The 26,154-nt window shown below is 36.9% G+C and overlaps 5 protein-coding genes across 20 annotated transcripts; 3 read left to right on the top strand and 2 right to left on the bottom strand.

Moving 5' to 3' along the window:
* The first annotated feature begins 2,385 nt into the window (after positions 1–2,385).
* On the top strand, positions 2,386–7,700 carry LOC113704248 (uncharacterized). Of its 8 annotated transcripts, none has more exons than XM_027226032.2 (10): positions 2,386–2,970; positions 3,823–4,009; positions 4,123–4,230; positions 4,342–4,708; positions 5,222–5,456; positions 5,668–5,775; positions 5,901–6,219; positions 6,502–6,707; positions 6,787–6,875; positions 7,151–7,700. In XM_027226032.2, exons 4-10 carry the CDS (start codon positions 4,433–4,435, stop codon positions 7,325–7,327), a joined length of 1,410 nt encoding a protein of 469 aa, XP_027081833.1. In that variant the 5' UTR covers positions 2,386–2,970; positions 3,823–4,009; positions 4,123–4,230; positions 4,342–4,432; the 3' UTR covers positions 7,328–7,700. The 8 variants fall into 8 exon arrangements, with proteins under 8 accessions (XP_027081833.1, XP_027081832.1, XP_027081831.1 ...); XM_027226031.2 differs by having other exon boundaries at positions 3,823–4,036; positions 4,162–4,230; XM_027226030.2 differs by having other exon boundaries at positions 3,823–4,036.
* Positions 7,184–11,202, bottom strand: LOC113704251 (protein ABIL2-like). 9 transcript variants are annotated; one of them, XR_003451663.2, is made up of 12 exons: positions 10,872–11,202; positions 9,894–10,042; positions 9,662–9,744; positions 9,399–9,549; positions 9,149–9,248; positions 8,970–9,065; positions 8,818–8,881; positions 8,638–8,726; positions 8,434–8,531; positions 8,023–8,360; positions 7,627–7,862; positions 7,184–7,544 (listed from the first exon to the last, which is right to left on the bottom strand). XR_003451663.2 is itself a non-coding variant. In XM_027226036.2 (10 exons), exons 2-10 carry the CDS (start codon positions 9,996–9,998, stop codon positions 8,181–8,183), a joined length of 966 nt encoding a protein of 321 aa, XP_027081837.1. In that variant the 5' UTR covers positions 9,999–10,042; positions 10,872–11,202; the 3' UTR covers positions 7,902–8,180. The 9 variants fall into 9 exon arrangements, 8 of the variants coding, with proteins under 8 accessions (XP_027081837.1, XP_027081840.1, XP_027081839.1 ...); XM_027226036.2 differs by lacking the exons at positions 7,184–7,544; positions 7,627–7,862 and having other exon boundaries at positions 7,902–8,360; XM_027226039.2 differs by lacking the exons at positions 7,184–7,544; positions 7,627–7,862 and having other exon boundaries at positions 7,902–8,360; positions 8,638–8,723.
* Positions 11,203–12,049: 847 nt separating this feature from the next.
* LOC113703996 (26S proteasome non-ATPase regulatory subunit 8 homolog A) lies at positions 12,050–16,050 on the bottom strand. Its single transcript, XM_027225566.2, has 6 exons — positions 15,746–16,050; positions 14,832–14,910; positions 14,300–14,402; positions 13,472–13,735; positions 12,998–13,109; positions 12,050–12,347 (listed from the first exon to the last, which is right to left on the bottom strand). The coding sequence occupies exons 1-6, from the start codon at positions 15,848–15,850 to the stop codon at positions 12,207–12,209; spliced, it is 804 nt and encodes a 267-aa protein (XP_027081367.1). The 5' UTR covers positions 15,851–16,050; the 3' UTR covers positions 12,050–12,206.
* Positions 16,051–18,600: 2,550 nt separating this feature from the next.
* On the top strand, positions 18,601–20,935 carry LOC140013008 (small ribosomal subunit protein bS6c-like). The gene is made up of 2 exons (XM_072061889.1): positions 18,601–19,108; positions 20,397–20,935. The coding sequence occupies exons 1-2, from the start codon at positions 18,749–18,751 to the stop codon at positions 20,634–20,636; spliced, it is 600 nt and encodes a 199-aa protein (XP_071917990.1). The 5' UTR covers positions 18,601–18,748; the 3' UTR covers positions 20,637–20,935.
* Positions 20,936–23,691: 2,756 nt separating this feature from the next.
* LOC140012943 (probable E3 ubiquitin-protein ligase RHA4A) lies at positions 23,692–26,040 on the top strand. Its single transcript, XM_072061617.1, has 3 exons — positions 23,692–24,177; positions 24,525–24,601; positions 25,306–26,040. The coding sequence occupies exons 1-3, from the start codon at positions 23,956–23,958 to the stop codon at positions 25,724–25,726; spliced, it is 720 nt and encodes a 239-aa protein (XP_071917718.1). The 5' UTR covers positions 23,692–23,955; the 3' UTR covers positions 25,727–26,040.
* Positions 26,041–26,154: the final 114 nt, after the last annotated feature.

Below are 26,154 nucleotides of genomic sequence, written 5' to 3'. Positions count from 1 at the left end.
GCAGAACCAAAATAATCAAAGGTTAATGAATATCAATGAGATCAAACTAAACTTTAAAAAAATACACCATGGTAACATAATAAAGAGGCAAAAAAATTATAAAGGCAAAATAAAATATAGTTAACAGAAAAAAAAACTTAAATCCATATATTGGCAGCATGAAATGGGAAAAAAATAGGAATAAAAAATATGAAACATACCAGAGAGAAGAGTAGCAGTAGTAAAAGATCTATTGCCTATATTTCTCTTAAAAAATATATAGAGATGATTATGAATCGTGATTTTGGAACAAAAGAAGAAAAGAATCATCCATTCTCGTATAAGAAAAAAATACATTTAGTTTAACTCTAGAGGAAAAAGGAAAAGATGCATCGATTGAGTGGAATGAGGAAATGCAGAGAAAAATTAGGATGAAGGGAAAAAAGAAGGGGAAAGGCAAAATACTGGATTAAAGAGTTAAAATTGATTGAGGAAAAAAATGAAAGTATAAATCAGTTGATCAGTTAACAATAATCACCTAAAAATTAGTAAAAAATAATCCTAGTATAATTAATTATAAAGAAAAATTTGAAGGGGAAAAAGGAAAGATGAAAAAAAAAAAGATGAGGGTTGCAACTAGAGGTAGGAAAAAGAAGAAGAGAAAAATTAGGAGGAGTGATGTTTATGATTTTTACTGATCAAATAAAATAGTGGAACAAAAACTCAACTAAAAACTAAAACTGTCACTTGTAAAAAATATAGACAATACGGGTCCGTTTGTTTCGGGTGAAAATGTTTTCCAGGAAAATATTTTCCTAATTTCCCGTGTTTGGTTGCACAAAAATTACTGAAAACATTTTCCTATGTAAAATATTTTCACTCATCTTATGGAAAACAACTTCCCTTCCCAACTTCTTGAAGTTGTTTTCCGAAATGCATGCATATTGCCTGTAGTATGTTCCAAACTTACTGAAATCATCTTGCAGTATGTTCTTTTTTTTTTTTTAGTGTAAACAGGAAGACTCGAACCCAAGACCTCTTTCTTACACTCCCTCCCCCGTACCACCCAACCCTCCCCCTAGTATATTCAAAATAAAAAAAAATCTCATCCTGCTCATCCTATGCTAGTAATTAATTATGTATAATAGGGACATTCTTTTTTAGAGAAACTTTCAGCAGTGAGAGTGCAAGATATATGTCACAATAAACATTGCATGTGATTGATATTTGACACTAAATGGCCAGCAATTTATTTATTTGCTTAAGGAGATATTTTTTATTCATATATACCTTTCTCCAAGATTTTTTAAAGTTAAACAATGAGATAAATTTTCTTATTTTGCATGGGAAGAAGTATGTAGTTATAATGTGTAGAAAGTAAAGATAGAGATAAAAGTGAAAATATTTCAAAAGTTAAACAAACACCAGAAAAATGAAGTAAGAAAATATTTTCAATAAGCTAACCAAACACCTGAAAATGATGAAAAGGAAATGATTTTCATGGAAAATTACTTCCACGGGAAAACATTTTACTTCCAACCAAACAGACCCTACATGTGTCAAAAAGATGGGTTGCTATTAAATTGACATTTTTCTTATATACAAGGAAGATAGAAATCTATATCAACACATCATTTTCTTGCAATTTATGCCTCTCTCTTTTTTTTTTTCTTTTTATCTTTTTCCAAGAGAGACCTTAAACTTTACAAAAAAGTAAGAAGAAAATTGAAAATTAAGGAGTCGAATTACGAACTTCAAAATCACCTGTTTAATATCCGTATCACTAAGTCTATAGTCTTGGGAACAAGGGCTAATTTCAGAATCATCATCATGTACTCCTGAACTTTGAGAAAAAATAAAGAAAAATGTGTGTTATATCGCAATAAAGATTGTAAAAAAGAGGTAAAGTTTATAATAATATACATATTTCTCTTTTTTAATTACCGTACATCACATAATTCCCTTCTTTCCAGCAAAGTTTAGGCTCTACCAATTTAAAGTAATTACACTTTTGGATTTAAAAAAAAAAGAATATTAGTATACCAATTTAGTTTTGTCCAAAAGTTCAAAAAATTATTTTACAATAAGAATCATATTTTATAATTTAAACATCCCAAGAATGTTGAAAATCCGTACTTATAAATCATGTAGAAGGGCATTTTCATAAATTCAACAGTTTTTTTTTTTTTTTTTTCTGAGCAGTTAACCTGACGAGTTTGGCTGAAATAAAGAGTACAGTGAAAAGAAATAAGTAAATATTAGGAGTAAATTGCAACTTTAATAAGTAAACCGTAAGGGGAGCTTTTGTAATTTAACATTGGGAACATTTCGTATCCCCACTAGCACTAGGACTAGGAGTGGGAGTGGAGGATCATATCATATGTTGCGGTCAGGAATCTGGCATGGGTCTGACACTAGCCAGAGCAATGCAATTAATGCAGAGCGGATCAAAACATGAGATTGGCTGGATTTAGGTGGTGGTGGAAATTTTACAAAAAAAAAGAAGAAAGTATATTTAGGCTGCTTTCAACGTTTGGGCTTTGATTTGGGCCTCCAGCTTCTGGAATCTAATCTCTCCCTTCTAGAAAAAAAAAAAAAAAGAAGTTATCTCTCCCTTCTTTTTTTTATTTAGAAAAAAAAAAAGTTATCTTCCTTTAATTTACCGCCGAATAAAAACCCCCCGAAACTCTTCATTCTTTTCCCGCCAATTATTATTCTTCAGTCTATTTTCGCGATTGTCAGATCTTTCTTAAAGTTCCAAATTTCAGCTCCGAGAGCAAGTTTCTTTTTCGATTTTTTGAAATTATACATTGCAAAAAAAAAAAAAAATTTTTAAATTTTTGGGGTTTTGTTTTGAACTCTGTCCAATGAAATGATACAGCAATGGCGGATTTGAAGAAGACATGGAGCGTGACGTACACGAAGCACGTCAAGCAGAAGCGCAAAGTCTACCAAGACGGCTTTCTACGCTTTCACTCTTCAAAAAATAAGGTATTCACCCTCATTCAATGAATTTTTTTTTTTGGTTGTGTTCCAAAAAAAAAAAAAAGAAACAAAGGATGAATTTATGTGTGATTGACTATTAATAATTTGCATAAAACAAAACGAGAGAAAAAGATAGTCCATCTTCAGTATGCCATTTGATTTTAGTATCTAAATTTTATTGAAAAAAAAGCTCTCTAATCAAGTTTAGAAGTTAGCTCAATTGTTTTGCGGTGCTTGCTTTGCTTAATATCGTGGCGTTGAATCGATGGTTAGATGATCTAGATCCATTAACATGATTTAGGCCGTTGATTGAACTGTCTTTCGCAGTTTAAATTGGTAATTTTATTGCTGATTTAGTTGAGGATGAAGTAGGCTTAGAACATGATATTGTAGTGAATCATAGAATATATTACCATCTGAAACAATCGCAGTTAGGAGGGTAAGCGATGCAGATTCAGTTGAAAACTATAGCATTCGAGTTGAGTTTGATTTTCTGAAGAAGCTTTACAAGTCTGTTCACATTTGGCTTGACCATATTCTGGGCTAAGCTTAAATGAGATTTACTGTGCAGAAATTTAGTAGCTCGACTTATCCGTGATGAAATTTGAAGTTTTGTGCTTATTGAGTCGAGCTGGACTTGAGACTATGGAGCTAGAATGAACTCTTATCCAACCAAGCTCGACTCATATGAAGATGCTTGGTTGGTCTTTCAGCTCGTCCATACAACTGTTAATTCTATTAGTTACTCTTTTGCCATCACATCATATACATAGCAAATAAATAATAGAAATTTGATTGTCATGTGCGGAATTTTTGCTATTTAAGGCTCTCATTTTTTATTGTTAAATGTGTTAACAGGTCATTCTGTATGATGACTGCGAGAATGTCTTGGACAGCAGATTTGTAAAGAAGGATGACACCATTGCATCCGGTGAAGTGTTGGCATTTGATTTTTATCTTGTCAATATTGGAGATCGGCAACAAGACCACGATCCTGTATCGAAGTCTAATATTTTACCAACAGCCTCAAAGATTAACAGGACATGTGAATCATTTCAGAGCCCTAAATTTGGTATTAAAAAAAACCCCCTGTTTGTATGATCTTCTTATTATCCTTTTCTTTCTCTTGTGTTGGTTTTTATGTCTTCTGTCTGATAGTCAAAGTGAGCTTTTGATACATGATTTTGAACATCAAAGAAAGGAAACCTTTGGGGCCAAAAAGAGCAAGATTAATCAATCTGAGTCCATCACAGAAGGTGATACGAGGTATGCCAACGCATCCAAAAGGCTTGGCTCTGTCCTAAAAGTGTAAATAACCCTGTTCAAAGCCACTATAGACTGTGAACTAACTGATGCTGCTCATTTTTGACATTTCAGAGTTCAAGAAGAGTGAAATGACCAAGTATGGCTCTTCATTAGGTTGCCCTGAAACAGCATAGGTTAGCTTTATCGATTTACTTGTAGAGAAATGAATCCTGAAACAACGGTAAATAGGTGCCATTATCAGTGGCACAATTTTCTCACCACAAGCTTTTTAGAAAATTATTTTGGTTTTTTCACCCCTTTTTCCCAGTTTCCTACAGTCTTAGTATTTCATGCATTTTGTTCTGCTATTCCATTCAATAAATGTAAAAGTTCTAATTCAGAATGGCAGGTCTTATACACTACCCAAGTAACTCAAAAGGCTAAGAAGTATCATGATGGGTTTTTACAGCTTCTCACATGTGGATCATCATGTAAACAGGTTAGTTTCCAAATTTCTTTCAGCATGACGCTAGCCAATTGCTATTTATTTTATGATTTTCTCTTATTTACCACTGTGCATAACTTTACATGTTAATGTGTTGGTGGTTATTTGGCACTTCTTTTTTTTTGTGTCAACAAAAATTGTTAGCCATGTGGTAAGAGTAAATATCTATAGAAAGGACATGAGGCTATAAAAATGGTTTGTTAGGTCTCCATCTTTGGCTTTTGTTTTTACACTAAGAAGGTGATTGACAATATTTTTACAGTTGTTGCTATGCTTGAAAGGATTATTTTAGCATCCAAAACAATAAAAATTGTCATTTCTTTGTTTTCCACCGGAGAAAAATGTGCCTAGATTCTGAAAATGAAAGTGTACAGAGTTGTGAAGAACTTGTTTTGATGTTCTAACTTTCACAAAAATTTGGTTTTGTTTAAGTACGTCCAACCTCAACCCCTAGTACTTTCTACAGCTTGAAGCTGGTTACTGGTCACTGCCCTGATTTTTTGTCAGGTATTGTTGTATGATGAAACCAGGAGACTCTTGGAAAGCAGGTTTCTGAAAAAGGATGAGATAATCAGATCTGGTGAATCAATAGCATTTGATGGACACTTAGTGGACATTGGAGAATGTGAAGAAGATCATAAACCTCCTATCGACTCCAATATTAGAAAAACCAATTGCAATATGGATGGTCAAAAGAAAGCAGCATGTGGCCCATTACATTCCCTCAACCAACTTCCTACTGGTATGACATCTGCCTAATTGAGTGAGGTCAAGATTCTGGCCAGGGCTTTTCTTCCCTTTCAGTTGCTAAGCAGCGTCTGTCATTGATAATGCTGTCTTGCGAAAACATTTATGCAACTAGGTTTTCTACTTTCTTCAAAATTTATAATTCCTTTTATTGATGCTTCAACTGAGTATTCATATTTCTGTCCTACTTTTTACTGGAATTCCAGGAGAAAATGAAGCTCTTGCCAGGAAGCAAATGACTTCAAATTTTAAAGGCTCCATTGATGAGAGTAACATATTTGCTGAGGAAGTCAGCAAAAATCCAATACGTGCTGGTGAGTTGTTAATTAGGTGAAAATGTTTTTTTCGTTTTTGTGGTACAGATTATTTTGTCCATTTTGCTCCATTGCTTCCTTGCAACACATTTCTCTGCAAGCAATGCTGATTTCTGTTGTGGCAGCACATGAGATCTTATCAATTCTCAGAAAAGCCAAGAGTGAAAAGGATGTTGCAACGATGAAGAGTTTGTCCATAGAGGGTTTCCATGCTTCAGAGTCAACCAGTTTCTTTCAGTCTGATAGTAGTTGTCAGAGAAAGGAACAACTGCAAGATGTCTGTAATGAAGGAAGCACAACTATTCACCTGGATGAAGAAAATTCACCAATGCAGAAAGATGACAGTGAGATTTCAAAAGATGAAGCTACTAATGAAATTCATTTGGTTGAAATTTCAAAATCAGCTGAAAAAGGATCTGAAAATAGCCCTAGCTTCTTTTTAGGGTGCGTATACAACAAGAGCTTGCACAAAATAGAGTTTATGCAATATATAGATGGTACAAAACTGAACATGGTCATAGGTATCACATTCCTAGAAACTACTTTTAACATTCATTAAGGTTGGTTTTTTGATTGGATGATTGGTTTATGTCTTCACTAAATGAATAGGCATCTCCTCTTTATATTTATGGGAATGACTTTGTGTGGAAATGCACAAAGAGCTTATGAGTAATAACTTTTAACTGGAAACCATGCAAGCAACTAATATTGTGTCTGCAATTCCAGATCTGAAACTACAAACCTCGTCAACCACATGGTTGATACTGATCATACTGAGAGTAGTAGGAGATATCTGGACACTCCAGTTCTGGAGCCCGAAGATTTGGCTACTGTAAAGCTGGAGTTAAAGACACCAATTACATCAGTCTTGCAAGACACATCAATGGGAGATCTGAAAAGCAGGAATTGCACTCAACAGGTTTTCTGCAAAGGCAAGTTTTCTATCTATCAGATGCAATCACCGGCTTACCTTGGTCATTCTGTACAATCAAAATTATTTCAACTGCGCAGAGAACTCCACTGGAGGTACAGCTGCAGCAGCATCTGGGTCTGACACCAGTCAAGTCATTGCCGAACCGAAGCACGAAAAGCTTCCCCAGGTCCATTGCTCTTACGTTTCCCTTGTTAGTTGATCCTTGCATTTACACAGCTTACGTATATTGTTTCTTGTAGAGAAGAAAACCAGTAATATTGAATCACTTTGCTTGAAGTATTTAATTGGACAAAATTGAAGACTTCTTAATCCCTATTCTGCGGGTTAGCAATATGAATTGCTGAAGCTTTGCTGCCAAGTGATGGTCCATTTATATTAATGTTGTTGTGATGGGTCTTTCTTAGATTCATTTGGTTTGAAGTGTTTCTTTTTTTGGTTTAGCCTTGCGTAGATAGCAAGGAAATTGATACTAGATGGCAGAATGGAGTCCATTTTATTGATTTGGCAACTTCAAGTAATTCCACCCCTCGTGAGGTCGCAGATGATCAAAATATTTCTGAGCAGGATATAAGCTCAAAGAGAACAGATGAATTCCCCAGTTTTGAACTCGGATTTTGATTGGGGATCAAGGTCATGCCTTTCTACAGTTCCACTACATCTTCTGAATACATTCATGTTGTTGAGCGTCGAATGAAGCATAGTGCTCAGCTCGTTGTCATAGCTGAAGGTGTCCATATGAACTTCACAAGACAATCCGTTCGGTGGAGTAAAGATCACACAGCCTGAAGCTTCCGTTGGATGCTGATTTGGGAGTAAAAGTTTTCTCCCTTTTTAGCTGCCATCATCATTTCTGTTAAATGGAAGTCACACAAACACTCGACCACCAAAGTTCTCTATTAAACTAAACAGCGTTGTACCTTTGTATACGCGAATTAATGTGCGTCGTTCTCAGCTTGTCATCGGGAAACAATCTTCTCGATTATTTCCACGACCCAACTCGGTTGACAAAAATATTACTCCGTCAGATATCTCAAAACCCAACTCGGGTAGGATATTAGTCTCGCAACAACGTCAGTGGTTTAACTCCCGAGCACTTCCTTTTTCCTTTCTGTGTGAAGTTTAGGTTTTCTCCTTGGCCCAAAGATAGATTATTCTACGTGGCGTTTAAAGCAGAAAGGTGCGACGGGCACCATGAAAAAAATGTCCAGCCATCAAATTTCTAAGTTTTAGTAAAAGATAACAAGTAGCAGTAGTAGTAATTTGCATCTTAAATAATACACTTGCATGAGACCCGAAACGTCCTACGTACGTACTTGTATCATTCAGGGCAGCGGCATATGATAGAGAAGATGCCCAGATGAACAATCACAACACAGCATGCAATTTCCGAGTTCTCTGAAAAAGACCAAAAGGGTGATCCTCCTCACAACGCCGTACAGCCAACCAGGTTGCTTTACTCTTCTGTTATTTGTCATCCCTGAATGTGCATGGCAGTGGTACGGGCACCCCCTGCCTGCTTTCTTGACCGATGAATACTTAACAATGCTCTGAAGGGATGTTTACTTTTTCTCGAGTATAGTTCGATTTCTTTGCCTTTGTTTCTGTCCGGATTCGTAGACATTGAACTTGCTCTTGGAGTCTCAGAAGGGCACTGTGATTCCAACATAGAATCATCATCATAATCATATATATCATCATGAGCATGTTGAATGCTTTTTGCTCACCCGTTGTTGAGCAGCAGAAGAGTTTGGAGAAGTTGATCTATTCGCAACGGATCCAGAGCGCTTAAGTGGAAGGCGAAACGGTGAAGCCGTTCGTTTCCCTGATCTCGTTTGAGTGTACATACATACATATAAATTCAATGCAAATTGCTGCATCAAAACTCAAAATGCTTAAACTAGCAATGCGTAAAGATCGCCGCCACTCACCTACTTCCTTATCTGATGTAACCTTCACAAACGAAAAGGACAGAGGTCTTGGAGATAATTCGCTAGGAGGAGGCTCTGAGCGTCCTCTTCTGCCCAGTAGTATTAACCATATTTTTCAAGGTGCGAAAGAAAGTAAATATATTGTTGAATTGCACCCAAACTTTCAACTTCAACACGTACCTCATTAATGTTGGACGGGGCTTTGCAACTGCTCCTTGAAATTTTTCAAGACGACAATCATCTGCTGGACATATCAGAAAAGAAACAGAGCACTTCCTTATGGTACAAATGAATGAGCAATGATTTTTATCAGGCTACTAATAATTCGTTACCTTGCTTCTTAGACGAGGGCTTATCATCATGGGGGTTCAAAAAGCAAACATTCCCTTGCTTAGAGTCGAATTTCCTTGTGAATTTGCCATCTGCAACTGAAAGAAATGCGCAGACGAATTTAGGTCCATACGAATTTAGGAGCAGAAAACAGCACGTGTAAGTAAGGAAACATAATTGCCTGGAACTGTGTAATGCTTGTAGTGTCTAGGTGTTTTGATGACCAGCGACTGCTGTAAAAGGCCATTGCGGTCAGTATATCCTCGGCACGTTCTCAATCTCTGAAATGAGAGCAAAAGATGGCAATTTCAATTTTGCCAAAGGAAAACCATCCTCAGACATACGTAGAGAAAGCTCTCAAGTCCTGCTCTTACTCGAAGCATTAATATCAACGTAACATAATCAGATTGTCCAGTGTAGGGAATTGGTACCTGTTCAAGGCAAGAAAACTGAAGCCTTGTAGCAGACATTTCATTGACCTTTTTATCCAGGAAACTGCCAACTTTGTAGGCTACAGAACCCAAGTGATCCACAGTACTAATCAGTGCTTTACTGGCATAATCTTTTAGGGTCTCTACCACTCTATGCAAAAGTTAAAAGAGGAAAAAGAAAATAAAGAAAAAAGAGAGAGAATGGTTACCAAGTTCTTCCATTGCTTTGCAGTAGCAGAAATTAAGTAAACCAGTGTACTTACAATTGCTTATATTCATGTTTCTCGTATGACGACTCAAAGTACTCTGCAGCTGAATATAATTGTACCCTCAGATTCTTTAAGTCCTAAAAGTTGAAGGACAATTTGAGTAAAATAGTGCAGCAGACCATCAAAGTCCGAAGACCAAAAATAAAACTTAAAAAAACATGAAATTTCCAAGAGTTAGCATTCTATATAACAAGTATGAGACAAGTGGTGAAGGACAGGAAGATGCCTTGAGACTTTCAGCAAATACTAAGCTGTGCTGGAGAAAATACTCATCTGAATTGGAAGTTTCTTGAGGAACATTTGTTGGAATGGAGGGAGTCTCGCTACCCATTTGAAGCTGAATTCGAACAGAGCTGCAATTCCAAGTTCCAACACCTGCCAAAGAAATCACTTAACACCAAAATCTTTTCTTTATCTATTATTGCTGGAAAGTTTCATTGGAAATGATGTGATCGGCATTTAATTCGTGACACGAAAGTTCATCTTTTTTTTGGGATTGAAAGTCCTCTTCATGCTTTCTTTGTTGGGCAGTGACATAGTGAAGTCATTATCCTTGAGACAAGCCATGTTAGCGTAAAACAAAGTAGGAAAAAACGAACATTGCTAATTGCTAGCTAACTGCAAGTAAATATGGTGAACTAGAGAAGGCCAAGAAAAAGTTGTAATTGATATTCCACCGTCAGCAAAACCTGGTGAATCACTGTATTGTAAAGCAGAATGGATGTCAATAGTGGCAAACCAAAAGGGTACAAATGTAGTCGATGGATGTAGAGAATTTGAATCTCAAGACTTATGGGTTGATAAGTATTTAGTAGAATTAGATAGAAAAGAGACAGAGGAAACAAAGACCAATAATGGAGGTGGTAAGAATGGGACGGGCGCTGTGACCTGTGACTGTGAGAGATATGGGTCAGGAGTCTAGGCCATGGGGTTGCAAGAATCTGCTTTGATCCTTTATAGATGTCAATAGTAGCAATTCGTGCGATCTCACACGTGCTTCTGGAGGCAAAAGCACTCCCCTTTTTCTCTTGGTAAAAGCAAACAATCACTGGACGTTAGGAAAAAATTCGTGATCTTTACCAAATTCTGCACTTTGTCTTCCCTCGGGTTCAATACTTACCATAGAGTGCGTGCGTCATTTAGGACTACAAGAGAGAGAGAGGAAAAAAGGGAACTCATAAGTACGAAGGTTTCTGCGCGTTACCTCCTTAGCAATGAACCATAAAGTATGAAGGTGACAGAGAAGCAATTCAGTTTCCTCAAATCTTACAGCTACAGAAGCTTCAATTCACTATCTGCTACAGAAAAAGTTTGATGAATGGATATTTGGAGGTGAAACACTACTGTTTTGATAAACTAATGGGTTGGTTATCACTTCTAGTACCGCCAATTAGTGAGTGAGTTTTAGCTACTTTTCAGAACAGAACTGATGATCACTATGGAAATCATTGGCCCGCACCGACATATATATATATGTGGATATCTTAGGCAAGATTTCTGTGTGAGGCATATCTAAAGTAATGTCTAGTGCTTTCTTATTACATCACCCCCGAGAGGTTTAGGCCAATTTATCTTATGTAATATTCATTTGCGAGGGATGGCCGCAAGCGCACAAATCACTAGCCACCATGATAGAAGCTGACGACCGGTGGGCTCACTCCATCCTATTTTATTTTGGACCACCGGTTGTTAAGCATACACTAATCAATCAGTTCGTAAATAAATGATCGGCAAGTAGAATTAGGGTATCCTGTTAAGAAATACGACCTTCATATATTCCCGTTATATGGCTACATTTGAGGACTATTAACTGATGCTATCTTTTTTTTTGGCAAAATTAAGCTGGAAAGACTACCGTTAACTGATGCTATTAACGCTTCCACAAGCTTAGTAGCAAGTATACCAGCACGCCAACAGCATAAGCTGGAAAATGGAAATGGTGGGGAGGCGATAAATAGCGGATCCAATACGGCAGCCCTGCTAGCAGATGTGCTCCAGTCGAATATACGGTAGAACCAGTCATAAACGGCTGTTGAAAGTTCCTTATCAAAATTATTGTTTAATTAATAGCCCGAATTGTCACTCCACAAGAATCTTTTGCAAAACAATAATATTGTGTCGCAGCCGTCCGAATACGAAATTCATGTTTCCCTTTCATTCCGTAGCTCATTTTACGATGCTTCTATTTGTGGTCCAGTCCTGTCTGCACACAATACACCGAGTCCAAAAGTAACTGGACCATCAGCAATTGCAGCTCGAAAGTCGAGCCCCAATCCACATCTACTGATGCCAAGCAGTACGGATATAAATTGCCATCAACCGAGGAAGACGATTCATGTTCTAGCATGATTACTGGCAAAACATTGACAAAAGGCTCAATCATATGGAATCCTAGGAATTTGGAATCTTTCTTGTATTTAATCATATGGAAGGTGTTTTGCCGAAGCTTCAAGCACCCAGATACAGAGAAAATCCCGAAAAAGAAAAAGGAAGGTAAAGATCAATTAGAAACACAAAGACAGAGAGGGACATTCATTTATCAAACAATCCGCTCCAGCTCCCTTGCATAACTGAGTGTCTGATTGATGAGCTGCAGAGAAGGTATCTCCTTGCAAGGTGCAGATTCTTTTGCTCTTTGGAAAATCACAAGCCCATTCTTTATCTCCCAGTCAGGGTGATCCTGCAAATAAAGCATGGTATACCATTTGTCACATTTCCAGTTATATGGAGGTTGGCAAGATTATGATCATGCTACACTCTCAACATGTAAATTTTGTCACTGAAAAGAACAACAAACAAGCTCTTCCAACAAAGTCCTAGAGACCAGAATGTCCACGTGCGTAGACCAGGATAGCAACAAAATAAATACATATATTCGCATAAAAAAGAGTGTTTCGAGTTCAACTCCACCTTAAGCTTTTGCTCAAGTTCAGAAAGTGGTAGAAAGGAAACTACCCTAAGTTATGATTGTGTAAAGTGGCCGGCCATGTCCTTACATATCGCAGTGAAGATGAGACCGGGGAGTGAGGTTGTTGGAGATCAGGTCAATGAACATATGAGAGATAATCCAAAGGATACTCTTTCTCAAATAAAAGAAAATTGGCACTATTAAGGAATCTGAAGCCTGATGCTGCAACTGATTTTTCTGTTGTCTCCACTGTCTAATGCAAAATCCTCTCCTCTCCCAAAATTTCAAGGTAGAAGAACAATAAAAGACCATGGATGAGAGAGAAGATACTTGGACTATTATCTGTCACGCACAGCCAGTGGACAAAACAGTGGAAAATCATGTAAAAGACACAACAGAGAAGAGGACGTATAATTGATTACCTCTCTAATATATTCCAAAACTTCTTTGTCTGAAGAAAACAACAACATTTGTCGTGCATCCTTAACTGAAAGACTGTCGTATGCCTTCTCGCTGCAGCCAGCTATCTCATCTCTACAAATCACAGTCAAAAAGATAAATGCACAAAACTGGATAGATCGAGCACATAACCTATAGGCATGAGTCCACACATGGACACAGGTTCAATAACTACAGTTTGTTGCAAAACAAAGACTGCTATTAAAAAAAAAAAAAACAATGTGTCGGCAATTAGTTTGCCAATAAGTAGCTTTGCAGCTTTTTCTTAGGCGAGTTTTTTTTTTTTTGTGGGTGGGGGAAGAGGTTGAAACTCTTGAAGAACTGAGGCAGTGCATAAATAGAAAGAATACCCAAAAATATGTTTGCAAAAGTAGTCTGGTAATTGCTCTCCGTCAATAACCATATAGATGCCAATAACCAAACAGAAAAAACCATACCTGACTGTCTTCGCTAGCAGATCCATGAAATAAACATAAGTTTCATGAGGTACAGTCTGTCTAGCACTTAAGACACGATTATAAGCTCCTTCCATGAAAGATTGCTCTAATTCGATAGCATGCCTGATGCAAGGATTCTCCAGTGCACTTGGAGAAAGCAGCTCCAGTTCTGTATGGAATTCAGCAATTCTATTTTGCACAAGTAGTCTCAAAAGGTTAAGGCCTAAGATTGGGTACTCCTGAGGAGATGGTGATAGACGACCTCTGCTCCATGGAATTTTAGGGGGACAACAGTGGGGAGAGAGGAAAGAGAGAATTCATAAGCTTCAGCTTGAAAGTTGAAACTAAAACTACTTAAACTCTATTCAAATATCACAGAAGACATATGAACAAATCTAGACAAGCAAATCCAGTTGCTAATCAATCATCAAATAAGAAGTGCATGCAAGTAGGCAGAATCTTTATACTACCCATCAATACCAAGGATTAGTGTGATGCAGCAACACTCAGACAGCTAATGAATTCTAAAACACAGCCACATACACCAACATAAAGATGGATGCCTCCAATACGTCTTGAAGAGTTATGACCAATCCTATCCACAAATGACAACATTCCAACTCCAACAATCACCTAAGATGATTTAGATTTTTGTACGAAGTAAATGACACAATTCGAAGAAATAACCATTTCTATTAGACACAGAAAATGCAGCATTAGCTACTAAGCATAATGAACATACATGGATAATAATCTAGACATCTCAAAAGTTTACATCTGTTAGAAGTTTCTTTAATTTGAAATGTTGTACCATAATACAATACTTACCGGGCATCAGTGTAGTAAGGTTTGAGCTGAAAGAAATCCCTCTCAAAGGCATCCTGATCCTCAATCTTGACACTCAAAACGACTGCATGTTCATAAATATCTCCTGTATTTCATCAAAGTAACAGATAATATCAGTCGAAGAAATGAGAGAACTTTCTCTCAGCTGTAAATAAATAGCACATGCAGATAGCATACAGGATGTTTAATACTATATCAAATAGCATACCGGATGTTTAATCCTATATCAAATACTATATCAAGGATGGTTTCAAATTTCCACTTTCCCCAATTCAGGGAGATGATATTTCCATTCTATGTGATACTTCCCAACACTAAGAATTCACTTGTTTGTTTCATACGGGTTCCTGCTTGCTTGCATGCCCCATCTGTCATTCTTACAGATAATTAACGAACACCCCCCCCCCCCCCCGCGCCCAGGAGGGGAGGGGAATGTCCTTTGCTAATTAAGCAAATGATATCATATATCACTAGAATGCTGGGTAAATCACCTAAAGTTAGTGAAGAAAATTACTTGCTAGCGATAACTCGCGGATTGCATTTGGTGTGTTCTCAAATAATGGAGGAAGACTCTTAAATCCAGTCAATGAGACCTGCAATTAGAAGCAAAATACGTCAAATTTACAATTGAATTTCTAACATAAAATACATACTAATTAACAAAAAAGAACTGATTACTTATGCGAACAAGGAAATCTATAAGCTAATTCTTCTATCACATCGACACTGAAACATTTAATGATCAAGCAATGTGAACAAAATGTGCAATTTACAAGTGCATTTATTAAAAAGAAAAGAGAAAAAAGAAATGTTAGAAACAGTTTGAGATACTATAATGAAGTGAACACCATATTCAGGCATCATGGTTATAGTACTAGTGGTTCTATGATGAAGGAAACGAGATTACCAAGGTCTGCCATTGAGCAAACACCCCAGCAAAACCAATTTACTTAGATTCTAGTGTTCCCACCAACATGTACGTTATTTTCAAGAAACGATGTTCCTAAGCCTCTCATTCTTCCAAAGGCAATATTTTGTTTTAGATATTTAGTATAATTTCTCAATAGGATATTTAAATGTCTAATTCAGGAAATTACAATTTTGAGCCGACTCATTCCCAACTCGGCAGTAATTCATCATGGCACCCAGATCTGAGTTTCGCATACTAGTATTAAGTTCTAAAAGCATCTTATTCGTAATCCCTTTACAACAAAAACGCTACTCCAGATTTGCAATTGCTTGCAAAGATTCTTCTTGTACAACCTAATAGTTTCCCCATATTGAACTGAAAAACATATAAAAAAAAAAAAGAGGAAAGAAATCTAGCAGAAGGGAATATTAGCTAGGGTTTCGAGGGGCGAAGTAAAAAAATCACACAAAATCAATAGAATTGAGAATAGGAAGTTTGGGAGTAGGGTGGAGGCTTACCTTGAGCTGAGAGAGAAGATTAGCACAGGTATCCAAATCGTTGCGGACGAAGGCAGCTTTGAATCGATCAAACAGCTGTGAAACCTCAATAAATTTAGGATCCATTGCCAATATTAGAACCAGCCTTTCCTCTCTTTCTTCTTTCTTTCAAAAAAAAAAAACAAAACGAAAACCCCTCTGTGTTCTGTTGGCTTTGTAGCTTGTTCTATTCTTCGTTGACAAGCAAACTAATACTAAGAGGTTTTGGTTCGGGCTCGGACTTTTCCGGTTTCGTCTTTCTATCTAGCATGAATGCATTAAGTCTAAACCAGCAGGGCAGGTGCTTTTGGTGTATTGGGCTGGTCTTATCAACAAGGTGAATAAACAAATGGTCCGTATGAATTTGGGCATTTTTGGGGGCTGCCTTTGAAAAATTTCACACTATTATATTTCAAAAAACTTTCCACAGTAGATGGTAGTGTTTTTGAAAATTTTTTAGAGTAGTTTTAAAATTTAAAATTTTATTAGGATATTTTTAAAATTTTGTTAAATTTTCATCACTACCCACCATCACTACTACAGCCATTACCCCTCCCCTCCTCCACTGTATGCATAGGCAAGAGAATTGCCTCAAAATTCATAATCAAAATCAGACTTGTCCATGGGCTAAACAATAAATTCCGATTCAGAGTGAGATTAGACTTGCCCCTAATCGACTAATTTTTTCCCAAATAAAAAGGCAAGTTTCATTAATAGATTGTTGGAAAGCAAATTTTATCTCTGAAGTAAAGATAACTAGTCCATTTAGCAACTATCAACTAGTAACAAAACTTGGTTTAATTCCTAAAGTAGGGTTGTAGTGTAGATGGCTCAAGCCTTTAACTGAAACAACTTGAGCTCAATTCGAGTTTGAATCTTGACAAGCTTGAACTCAAATTTGAACGAGATTAGGATTTCATCGAGGTTTCGAATTGAACACGCATGAATTCATACATACTCGACTCATAAAAGGTTTCGAATAAGTTTTTTATATTTTTTATTTAAGAGTATTATTAGCATTTTATGTATAACTTTCCATTTATTATATATTATTATGTAGGTTCTACATAGGAATTGTTGATAAAATAGTACTAAAGGGTAAAAATTTAAGTTTTCGAATCGAACTTGAAACCTATCAAATGTTAAATTGAATTGAACTCGATTTTAAAATTTATTTTTGTATAGAATTTCGAGATCAAATTTGAATTCGAACCCAAAAATTCAACCGAGGCGGAGAGTTTAAAAGTTCTATTCCATTTTGATTCGTTTACAATGTTACAAATTTGGAGTACAAATTGGGCTCGAATTTGATTAGGGTGGGCTAACGTGATGGCCTAAACCATTCGAGGCTCAGGGTTCGGTTACTGCGGGGGTCCAAAAAGAAATCAAACAGCATCCAAGGACTCTGTAGTCTCTGCAAAACGTCATGGTCCGATAGCACATTGTACTACTCTTGGGATCCTTCCATATCTCAAGAGGCTAATGCAAGGCAATTGCCTTTTTTTTTTTTTTTTATTCTTACTTTCAAATAGAAAATTAATATATTCTATTTTGTCATAAAGCGGATATATTGTTTCTGGCACCATTAATGAATTTACGATGCGACAATTTAAATCCATTATAAAATCACTCCATATGAATAAAATATAATTTATATTTATTAAAAGCAAGATAAAATTTGTTAAGGAGAGAGAAAATTCATAATAAAAAGAAATTCAAATTCTTTAAAAATGATAGAATTTGTTATAAGTGTGAGAAAATAATTTAAAATTTTGATTAAATAAATAGTTAAAATTCAAATATTCAAACAACAGTTCTCTTCAATTAGGCATGCTACCTAAAATAGAGAAATGGATGACTGGATTAAGTGAGATATGAATATAAGTAAAATAAATTCAAAATTGAAGAATTGCAATACTTTTGATGGTATAGTTAAAAATAGAGATTGTTTGCCAAAAGAAATTTCTCAAAAATTCTATAAACATGTCTTTCCATCACATTCATAATTTTTTAATTAATATTTTATCTCGCATCTCATGACAAAAAATGTATTTGAAGAACACAGTAGCTCGGTTTCAACCTACACAGGACTTGAGATGTTGGATCCAGTCCAGTGGAACAAAGGCAGGCCTGACAGGTGACAACCATCCCAAAGGTAAATGGCCCAATACAGCGAACTCCACCACACCAAAATTCAAATTGTGGGCATAGATAGAAAGAAAGTCACATAATTTTAAAGTACAAACAAACGTGTAAAGATGCAGCAAATACGTAAAGGCCTGCATTTTTTTTTTGGGTAGAATTCACAGGTATTCATGTCCATTTTACAATCTGCTGCGATCAATCCTATTCGAATCACGTCGAATCTCTTACGAGGAAAAATTCTCTCAACATTATATTTTTCAATCTCATGAAATTCAAATTCCAGAACTCATGGTTAAGGGATGCAAGCTCATCCCGCTTGAACCAACATAATAAAAGCCTACATGAATGACAAATGAAGACAACATTTCATATTGTGAAAGTATACCAGCAGCTTATGCACTCACTCATCATTATTAGAAGTGTTTGGATAATAGATTATTTGAAATAATTTTTTTTAAAAAAGATATGTAATGCTTTTTTTTAATACGATGTATATGAAATAAAAAAGTGATTAATAAATATATTAATGATGTAAAAAAATAAAATTTAACAAATAATTTACTATCCTAACAAATGCTGACAACAATTCCAGCTTCCTCACAATGAGACAATGGTCAAATTAGATGATAAGTTCGTGTAATGGGTACCTGGAACAAGACACCACTGCCACTACTACATGTTTGCGTTCCAAACGACGCCGTAGGTGAAGTGTCCCAGGAAAATCAGTAAATTGTCCCCTTATCCTGTCACTGCAAAACTTCCCATCTCCAGTCCCTCCAATCCAACAAAGAATGTGAATGCCCAGTACCCAGAACTAAAGTCCCTTCAATCCCAACAACAATGCTTTCATCTTCTTTAATTTCCTCACCTTCACTCAACTCCCCCTCCCCCACAGTCCTCTCCTTCACTCGCTCACTAAACTCACCATTTCCTAAATTCCATAAACCCCTCCACCCGCTAACCAAAATTCCAGTTTTATCAGTAAAGGCTCAGACTTTGGACTTCTCGGGTTCATTTTTTGAAGGTGGCTTGGGTGCCGATGATGACCCCCCAATTTCACCCGGCTCCGGCATCGCTGCCGTTGAGGATAAAGAAGAGCCCCAGTGCCCACCTGGGCTTCGACAATATGAGACCATGGCGGTGTTGAGACCCGACATGTCTGAAGATGAGCGCCTCACTCTTACCCAGAAGTATGAGGAGGTACTTTTCTTTTTTTGGATTTATTTGAATTAACTTCTATTTTTATCTGCTGAAAATTGTGATGGTCAATATGCATGTTTTAGTGGCCTTTTTTTTTTTTTTTCTTAAAACAGTTGTCTTTGTGCGTTATTGGTTTGATTAATGGTGATAAAGTTAGCATATTTTTCAACTTCTACAGCTACAATTTTAGGACAGCTGGGCTTCTTGTAATGCGTTCGATATATTTCAACTTCTATAACTACAGCTCTGTTTGGATCGCTGAGTTTTCAAAATCAGTTTTTCAATTACTATTAAAATTTTGTTCATGATTCTTCGGAAGGGCTATTTCTTTTTATTTTATTTTTAGGTGTTTAGAGAAAAATTTGGTTTTCAAATTGGGGAAATTTTGTTTCTATTTTCTTCTAGGATACAGCTTACAGTGTGGATGGTGTAAAAGACACCAGTGCTGAAGAAGCGAATTTTGTCATGTCAAAGTTTGTGAATAATGTTGGAATACCATCTGTCAAGGTGCAGCAGGTTACTTGTTGTCTGATGATATTCCATTATAACTTCCTATGACCCACGTAGATTTCCCACTAAAGCGTGGTATCTCAGCAGATTTTCTCAAAAGTATTTCAGTCTGCTACCCAAATTTTTTTTTTTTAAAAAGAGAGATGGTGGTATCACTCTTGCAATTTGTTTACTTACTTAATGCACCACCTGCTTGCTTTCTTCAGCTTAATTATGCTGTCCTTGTCCTTCGACCAATTATACATAATTCGATGATTACATTCACTTTGATCTCCCAAATGTATGTTGGGAGGCTGTAAACTAATCTTAACCGCTGCGAGTATATGTGCAACAGTTTCCCATCTTTCTGATGTCCACTGCTAATGCACATATGTTTCTTGGGTAATGCTCTACGACTGTGCTCTCCTTTTGAAAGTTGAAACCAAAACACAGGTGATGTGAAATACCAAAAGCAGCATCAGATGTTCAAATTACTGTAAAAGGTTTAATTCTCATAAGCTAACAAGTATAACTTCAAGCATGTTGGTTTGTCAATTAATTTACACCATGAGTTTCAATGAGCAATACAATCATTAACTAACTATCTTCATGAGCAAATCAACTTTTCCTACGATTAACTGAGACCTACTATCCTTGATATAATAGCAAAGGAGGCTCAAGGGCTTGTTGAGGAAGGCGGTCACATATTGAAATTATTTGGATGTCAAATTCACTTATGAGCTGTCTTTGCTTGAAAAAAGTTGTTTTTAGTGATCTGTTTAAGGTGTCTTGCCTGCAGTTGCTTGTTGCTGGTGGTGGTATGTATGTAGAAGTGTTCAATCGAGGGGTCATTCCACTTGCTTACAGCATCAGAAAGAAAAACAAAGCAGGAGAGACGAACACTTACTTGGATGGAATTTACCTTCTCTTTACCTACTTCACTAAACCTGAGTCCATGGAAGTTCTCGAGTCAACAATGAAGGCAGATGACGATGTTATTCGGTCAATGAGCTTCAAAGTTAGGAAAAGGAAGTACTGATATAAGTTAGTTTGGTTCGTTTATCTGGTTGAGAAAGGAGGGCAGGTTGGAGTAGACAAACATTTCCTGAGCTTGAGAACTGGTGTATTTTGCTTGCCATTTTTACTTAGAATTGAATTTAATACGACACAATCAGTCTACTGGGAAAAGCACTACTCATTTGCTTGTATTTACAGTGGAGCCTGAGATTCTTGTACATCTAAATACACCGATCTGTACGTTGATTTGGCTTGTTACAACGCCTAATCTTTTAAACACATCTGCTGGGGGCATTCAATGCTGTCTCCAGTTTTGCTGTATGTGCCAGTTTTTACATGACAAGGCATTCCAAGTTTTCTTACTTGCTCTTACACGGGATACATTGAATAAGCAAAGCAGCGAACTTCATATCACCTCCTGTAACCTATTCAGTATTCACAAATAGTATAACGGAATTTGTGACGAGTGCATCTTTGTTTAAATGGAAATAAAGGTAATCTTCCACGTTCAAAACCTTTTTCTTGCCAATTCCAAGTTCCAGCCCACTTTGCTTCGATTGTCCTTGGACGATGTATCTCCTGACACGCAGATTCGTTAGGCCAGTCCCTTTTTTTAGTTCTGTATCATCAACTTTCTCCAGTTGATGATAATTGATTGGAGGGTTTGTATGCTGGATTGTGCGTAAATCGGACCTTAAGCTTGTTGGTTGGTGCGACAATTTTCATGCTTTACTGCGAAGATGCACGATTATAAGTTGACCTAAGCCAGACCGGTGCAGTAAGCTACCATGTCTTTGTTCCCCTACTAGATGTTTTGATAAAGCTGAATTGCTAATTTCGGCCACTTTAAAAATTTATCCTGGAATGCCTTTTTTTTTTTTTTTTGGCTTTTAGAGGTGGTTGAGCCGTGAGAGGTGCGGTCTATCTTGGGGAATAATAGAATGTCAACCTAAATGGTAGAAAAACATAAAGGAAAAACCGACTTTAGAGGACTAGGATTTATTCAGAACTGTGATAAAATTCACAATGCACTAATCATTAATCAATTATTCATCACCTGCGGGAATTCAACCATCAAAAGATTTTCCAATGGCTGCTTTTGCCAATGTTGTTGTGTCTGTAGTACATACACTTCCAGATTACAATAATATCAACATGTTTTTATATGGAACCTTTGGAATCTCAGGCCTACGACTTTCATTACGACCCCTCATTTCAATATAAACCAAAAAAAAAAAAAAAAAGGAAGGTGCAAGTCACTTACTTAGCACTTTACTTCCTCAAATAACTAGCTAGTATAAGTTGGAAAGAAACAAGAGTCATGGAGAGGGTAATAGCCAATGCTGAGGGTAAAACCAAGAGTGCGAGTGTTTCCCTTTCCCCTTTCTCCCACATCGGTCCAGTGAGGATTGAGTGAGTGAGATTTAAGTCCTTTGGTCGAACCCAGAAGTCAGCAATTGCCTTTTGGATTGGATTGAGGATCAGGTTTAGATTTCTTCCATTTAATGTTTGTTAGAAAAAAATAGTATAAGAGAGAGATAAACGATGATACTGACGTTGATGCCTGTGCCAAATTGCCAATTGCTGATTGCCATGTCCAGAGAATCTAGTCTCACTGGTGGTGGTGCAGTTTGAGATATGTCCATAGCCCCCACTTTTCACTTTTCAGAGAAAAAGCAGTAAGAGGAGGCTCTTCATCACCCCCATAAGCAACAGTTGATCTTTATCCCCTGAAAATGCCCACATGAAGCAGCATCTACAAAGGTTTCAATATTAAAATGAAAAATGATCTCAAGATAGTAATAGTATAGAATAAGCAAGAAAGGGAGGATGTATCACTTTATAAAAAGTAGATTCAGGCTGCATAATCTTGAACAGCAAGATATTTTACCAATCGTGTTAATTTAAACGCTACTAATCCAGATTTTCTTGAGTGGCCAACTAAGTTAAATCTTACCAATCCATATTTTATGCCTTCACATTGCTTTCTTCTTTTCTACTGTAAATTAGGCTATCTTAATGCCAAAAAGTTTAATCGCCTCACCTATAATCATGGATCCTGAGATCACTCCATCTTACTTGGCTACATCACTTCTTGTTTGCTTTCTTTCTTGCTTATGTTTTTCCTCATCTTTTTTAAGTAAGTTCGTTCCTCTGCTTGACGTTCAACTGTGGAATTAAGTGCCGTATTGATCCTAACCGATGAATCCTTATATTTAGCGTAGAGAAGTTGTGAGTTGTAACGCTCTCACTATTTTGTACACCAAAAATAGTGGACACTGATTTGCCCTTGGCCTTGCCACAGTCGACCAGTAGGCGTAATGCTGGGCTATATCTTTGGCTTTGTTGGTAAAAAGGTGCATTAATTTTGCATAAAATAGGAAGGCAAGTGAAAAGGCAGACCTTGTTGGCCGCTGATTGTGGGGAGACATAAAGTACACAGCGATGTGTGCAGCAATTAATCAAGAATAGTTCAAATCTTTGGCCAAAATGGGAGGTAAAAAAGGACTCTATTACAGAATAATGCTTCATCAAGCGTTGCAGAAGTTTGTTTCCCTGATCCAGGGACATAAAACCCTTATCCAGTATTTTTGCAACCCCAACTGAAGTGATCAGTAACAAATGAACGTAATTAATTGATCTTGATCTTCTTACAAATGACCATCTTGACTGGATGGTTAGTCACGTCCCGGAGTTTTGGACCAGGTGGCTACTTTACATACTTAACCTTTGAGGAATTAGATAGAAGTTAATCAATCATGCAACGGCAGAATATTTTGCACAAACTTGCTTCATTTCCTCCTGGAAACTAGTCATGATAGGAGACCGATCCAAATAGGACAAGACCAAGTTCTGTTTTCCAAAAAATCAAGGCAAAAAACAGCCGAAGAGGATAAAAGATCAAGAATAAAATCCTACCCTTCCTTAATCTGTTTCCGCGAATAACAAAAGACGGATCACTATTCTTTCCAAATGTGTAAATTAACGTAACAAGGTGGAGAATCATCACAATCTTATCTTTAATCTCCCGTACAAGTACAACACCTGCTGATCAACCCACTCCTCAACTCTCCCTCCTTTTGGTTTCCACCTGAATCCAGAAGAGATGAAGACAAGAGAGGGATCTTTTGCCGTGGCAAAGTTTCGAGCTTGTCGCATTATCTGAAAAGCGAGAAGAATTTCCCACGTTTTGCTCATCACTTTAATACTGTTAAGTCCTTTTAGGCCGACAATGTATGTAACTACCATATATACCTCCTGTCTAACAGCCTTCTGATCTCATTCTTTTTAACCTCACTTAATAAAACCATCACGAAATCTTAGACCTTTTATAAATATTCATGGGGTTCGATCCTCAATCTCCGAGCCCTTCTCACTTTTATTCCCAAGAACTTCAGCTTAAACTGTACCAGGCGTTTATATTCTCAATCCCAATACTCTTTTCCATCATTCTGTTTCTCCTGTTTTACTTGTTCTATCTCAAGAAGAGAGTTTCCACTATTTCTTCACCTTCAGCAAACCTTCCGGAAAGCTCAAATCAAGCGGCCCTTGTTCATTCATCGGTAAGAACTCTCCTCTCCGATACACACACGGTGATCCATGACCAAGAGAAGAAAAACAAAATAAAACCAACTTAGATGACCCTAGTCCACTTAAGTAGTAGTTCTATATTCCTACTGCAATACACAAATTTGCCAGTTAAGAGTAGCTGAAAAAACAAGACAGACATTATGGTTGAATACCAACTTGTTTAGTTCCATAAAGTTCTAGTGATGTCTCCTGCAGAAAGATTTACTTCAAGCTTCTATACTTGTTGCCAAGGAATACATGTACAGTGATTGATAGACATGAGTTACTTTCATCAATCTTGTAATCTGTGTTTCTAATCAATCTTCTTTTTCTGTAACAGGGGACAGATGTGGAGATCCTCAAGGAAAAGCTCCCGGTAATACTATTTGATGAACATTCAAAGGCCAAGGAGACGCTGTAAGAATTCAAATTTCCTCTCTTAAAGTTTTGTAGTTTATCTCAGTATGCAGAAGGCGATCTTGGTGGGCTCAATCCTTTACGTGTTAAATTTTGCTCAAAATGAATTTCAAGTTCGCTGCATCGATGAAATCAGGGCTCTGTGAAAATGGTACACGTAAATACACTTCGAAGATAGTAAATTGATATTATATATAGTTCTCACAGATTTAGTGCAGGAAATCTGAACCAGTCTTCTGTCTCTGGAGTGATTTCATTCTTCCTAGTTATAATAGCCTAAGAAACAGCTCCACCTGTAATTTGGAATATCGAATTCTTCAATCTCTCTACTTTAATAGCAGCAGATTAAAATGAATCCCAGTGAACTGTACTCCTAATGAACTCAATTCTGGACAGTTCGCTGTTGTTATCTGTACTGAATTAATTAGTGCAAACGTGTCATTCAAATTTCAAGAAAATGGCAAAAGTTGGCATGGAAAAACCTTTCACCCGTAAAAAGAGAGATGGAAAACTAGTACCTGAAGTGATTAATTTGGTGCGATACTTTAAAGCACAAATGTGTACGTATATGCAAATTGGATAGATAAGTTCTGGGGAAACATTTCATGCAGTAGGCAGTAACCACTGGGCCATGGGATCCAGCTGAAAGAGAATGTTCTCTGCATTGAACTGAAAATGATGATATTCACGCATAAACTTTACAGGTGCTGTGTTTGCCTTGGTGAATTTGAGGTCAAAGAGGAACTGCACCAGCTCCCATCGTGCAAACATGTTTTTCATACTGAATGTATACGTCATTGGCTCCATTCAAACTCAACTTGTCCACTTTGCAGATGCTCTGTTGTTATTTCAACCAAAAATAGCAACCCTGAGCCACCTGCATCTGGAAATAACCTACCCACTCCAGATGCTCAGAACTCCAACCAGAGTCCGCGAGTCTTCTATGCAGAACAGCAAGAGCAACTAAGTATAGTTGTGACAGATGTTGAAGATTTTACAGGAGAACATCGTATAGTTCCAAAGGAAGGATCATCAGGATCTAGTGATTCTGTTTGCATTGACAACGAACAAACTAATTTACATGCAGAATCAGTCATTATCAGGATTCAAGGTTCGAACACGTAATCTAGAACTCTGTTCTTGCACCTTTTGTACAGAATGTGGAGAAATGGTAATTTATCACCACACATGACTCGAAACAACAAACCAGGATTGCTTGATGAATCAACAGCTTGAACAAGGATAAAGTGGGAAGACAAATTGTCTCACAGAATTGTGGAGCTGCTAAAAGGTGCAGCCTCAGAAGAATTCGTAGCACTGATTTGCCCTCACTCCCTTATTCAATTGCCAATAAGCTAAATTTGGATTTGTTATGATCTAAGAGGGCAAAAAGGGCTCCCCTCTTTATCATATTGAATCGGAGTGTTGAAATTCTGACCTGGGCACAAGCTAAGTTCAGATACCGGATGTCATGGAATGTAAACTGTAGTTTATTTTCCCTCCTTTTCCACTTATACACGTAATTGACTGTAAACCTTGTCAGGAAAGCCTCA

Source organism: Coffea arabica, chromosome 8e (genome assembly GCF_036785885.1).
Source record: "Coffea arabica cultivar ET-39 chromosome 8e, Coffea Arabica ET-39 HiFi, whole genome shotgun sequence".
Lineage (NCBI taxonomy): Eukaryota > Viridiplantae > Streptophyta > Magnoliopsida > Gentianales > Rubiaceae > Coffea > Coffea arabica.
Note: the sequence above shows the minus strand (reverse complement) of the source record. Positions and strands in the feature narration are given on the sequence as shown.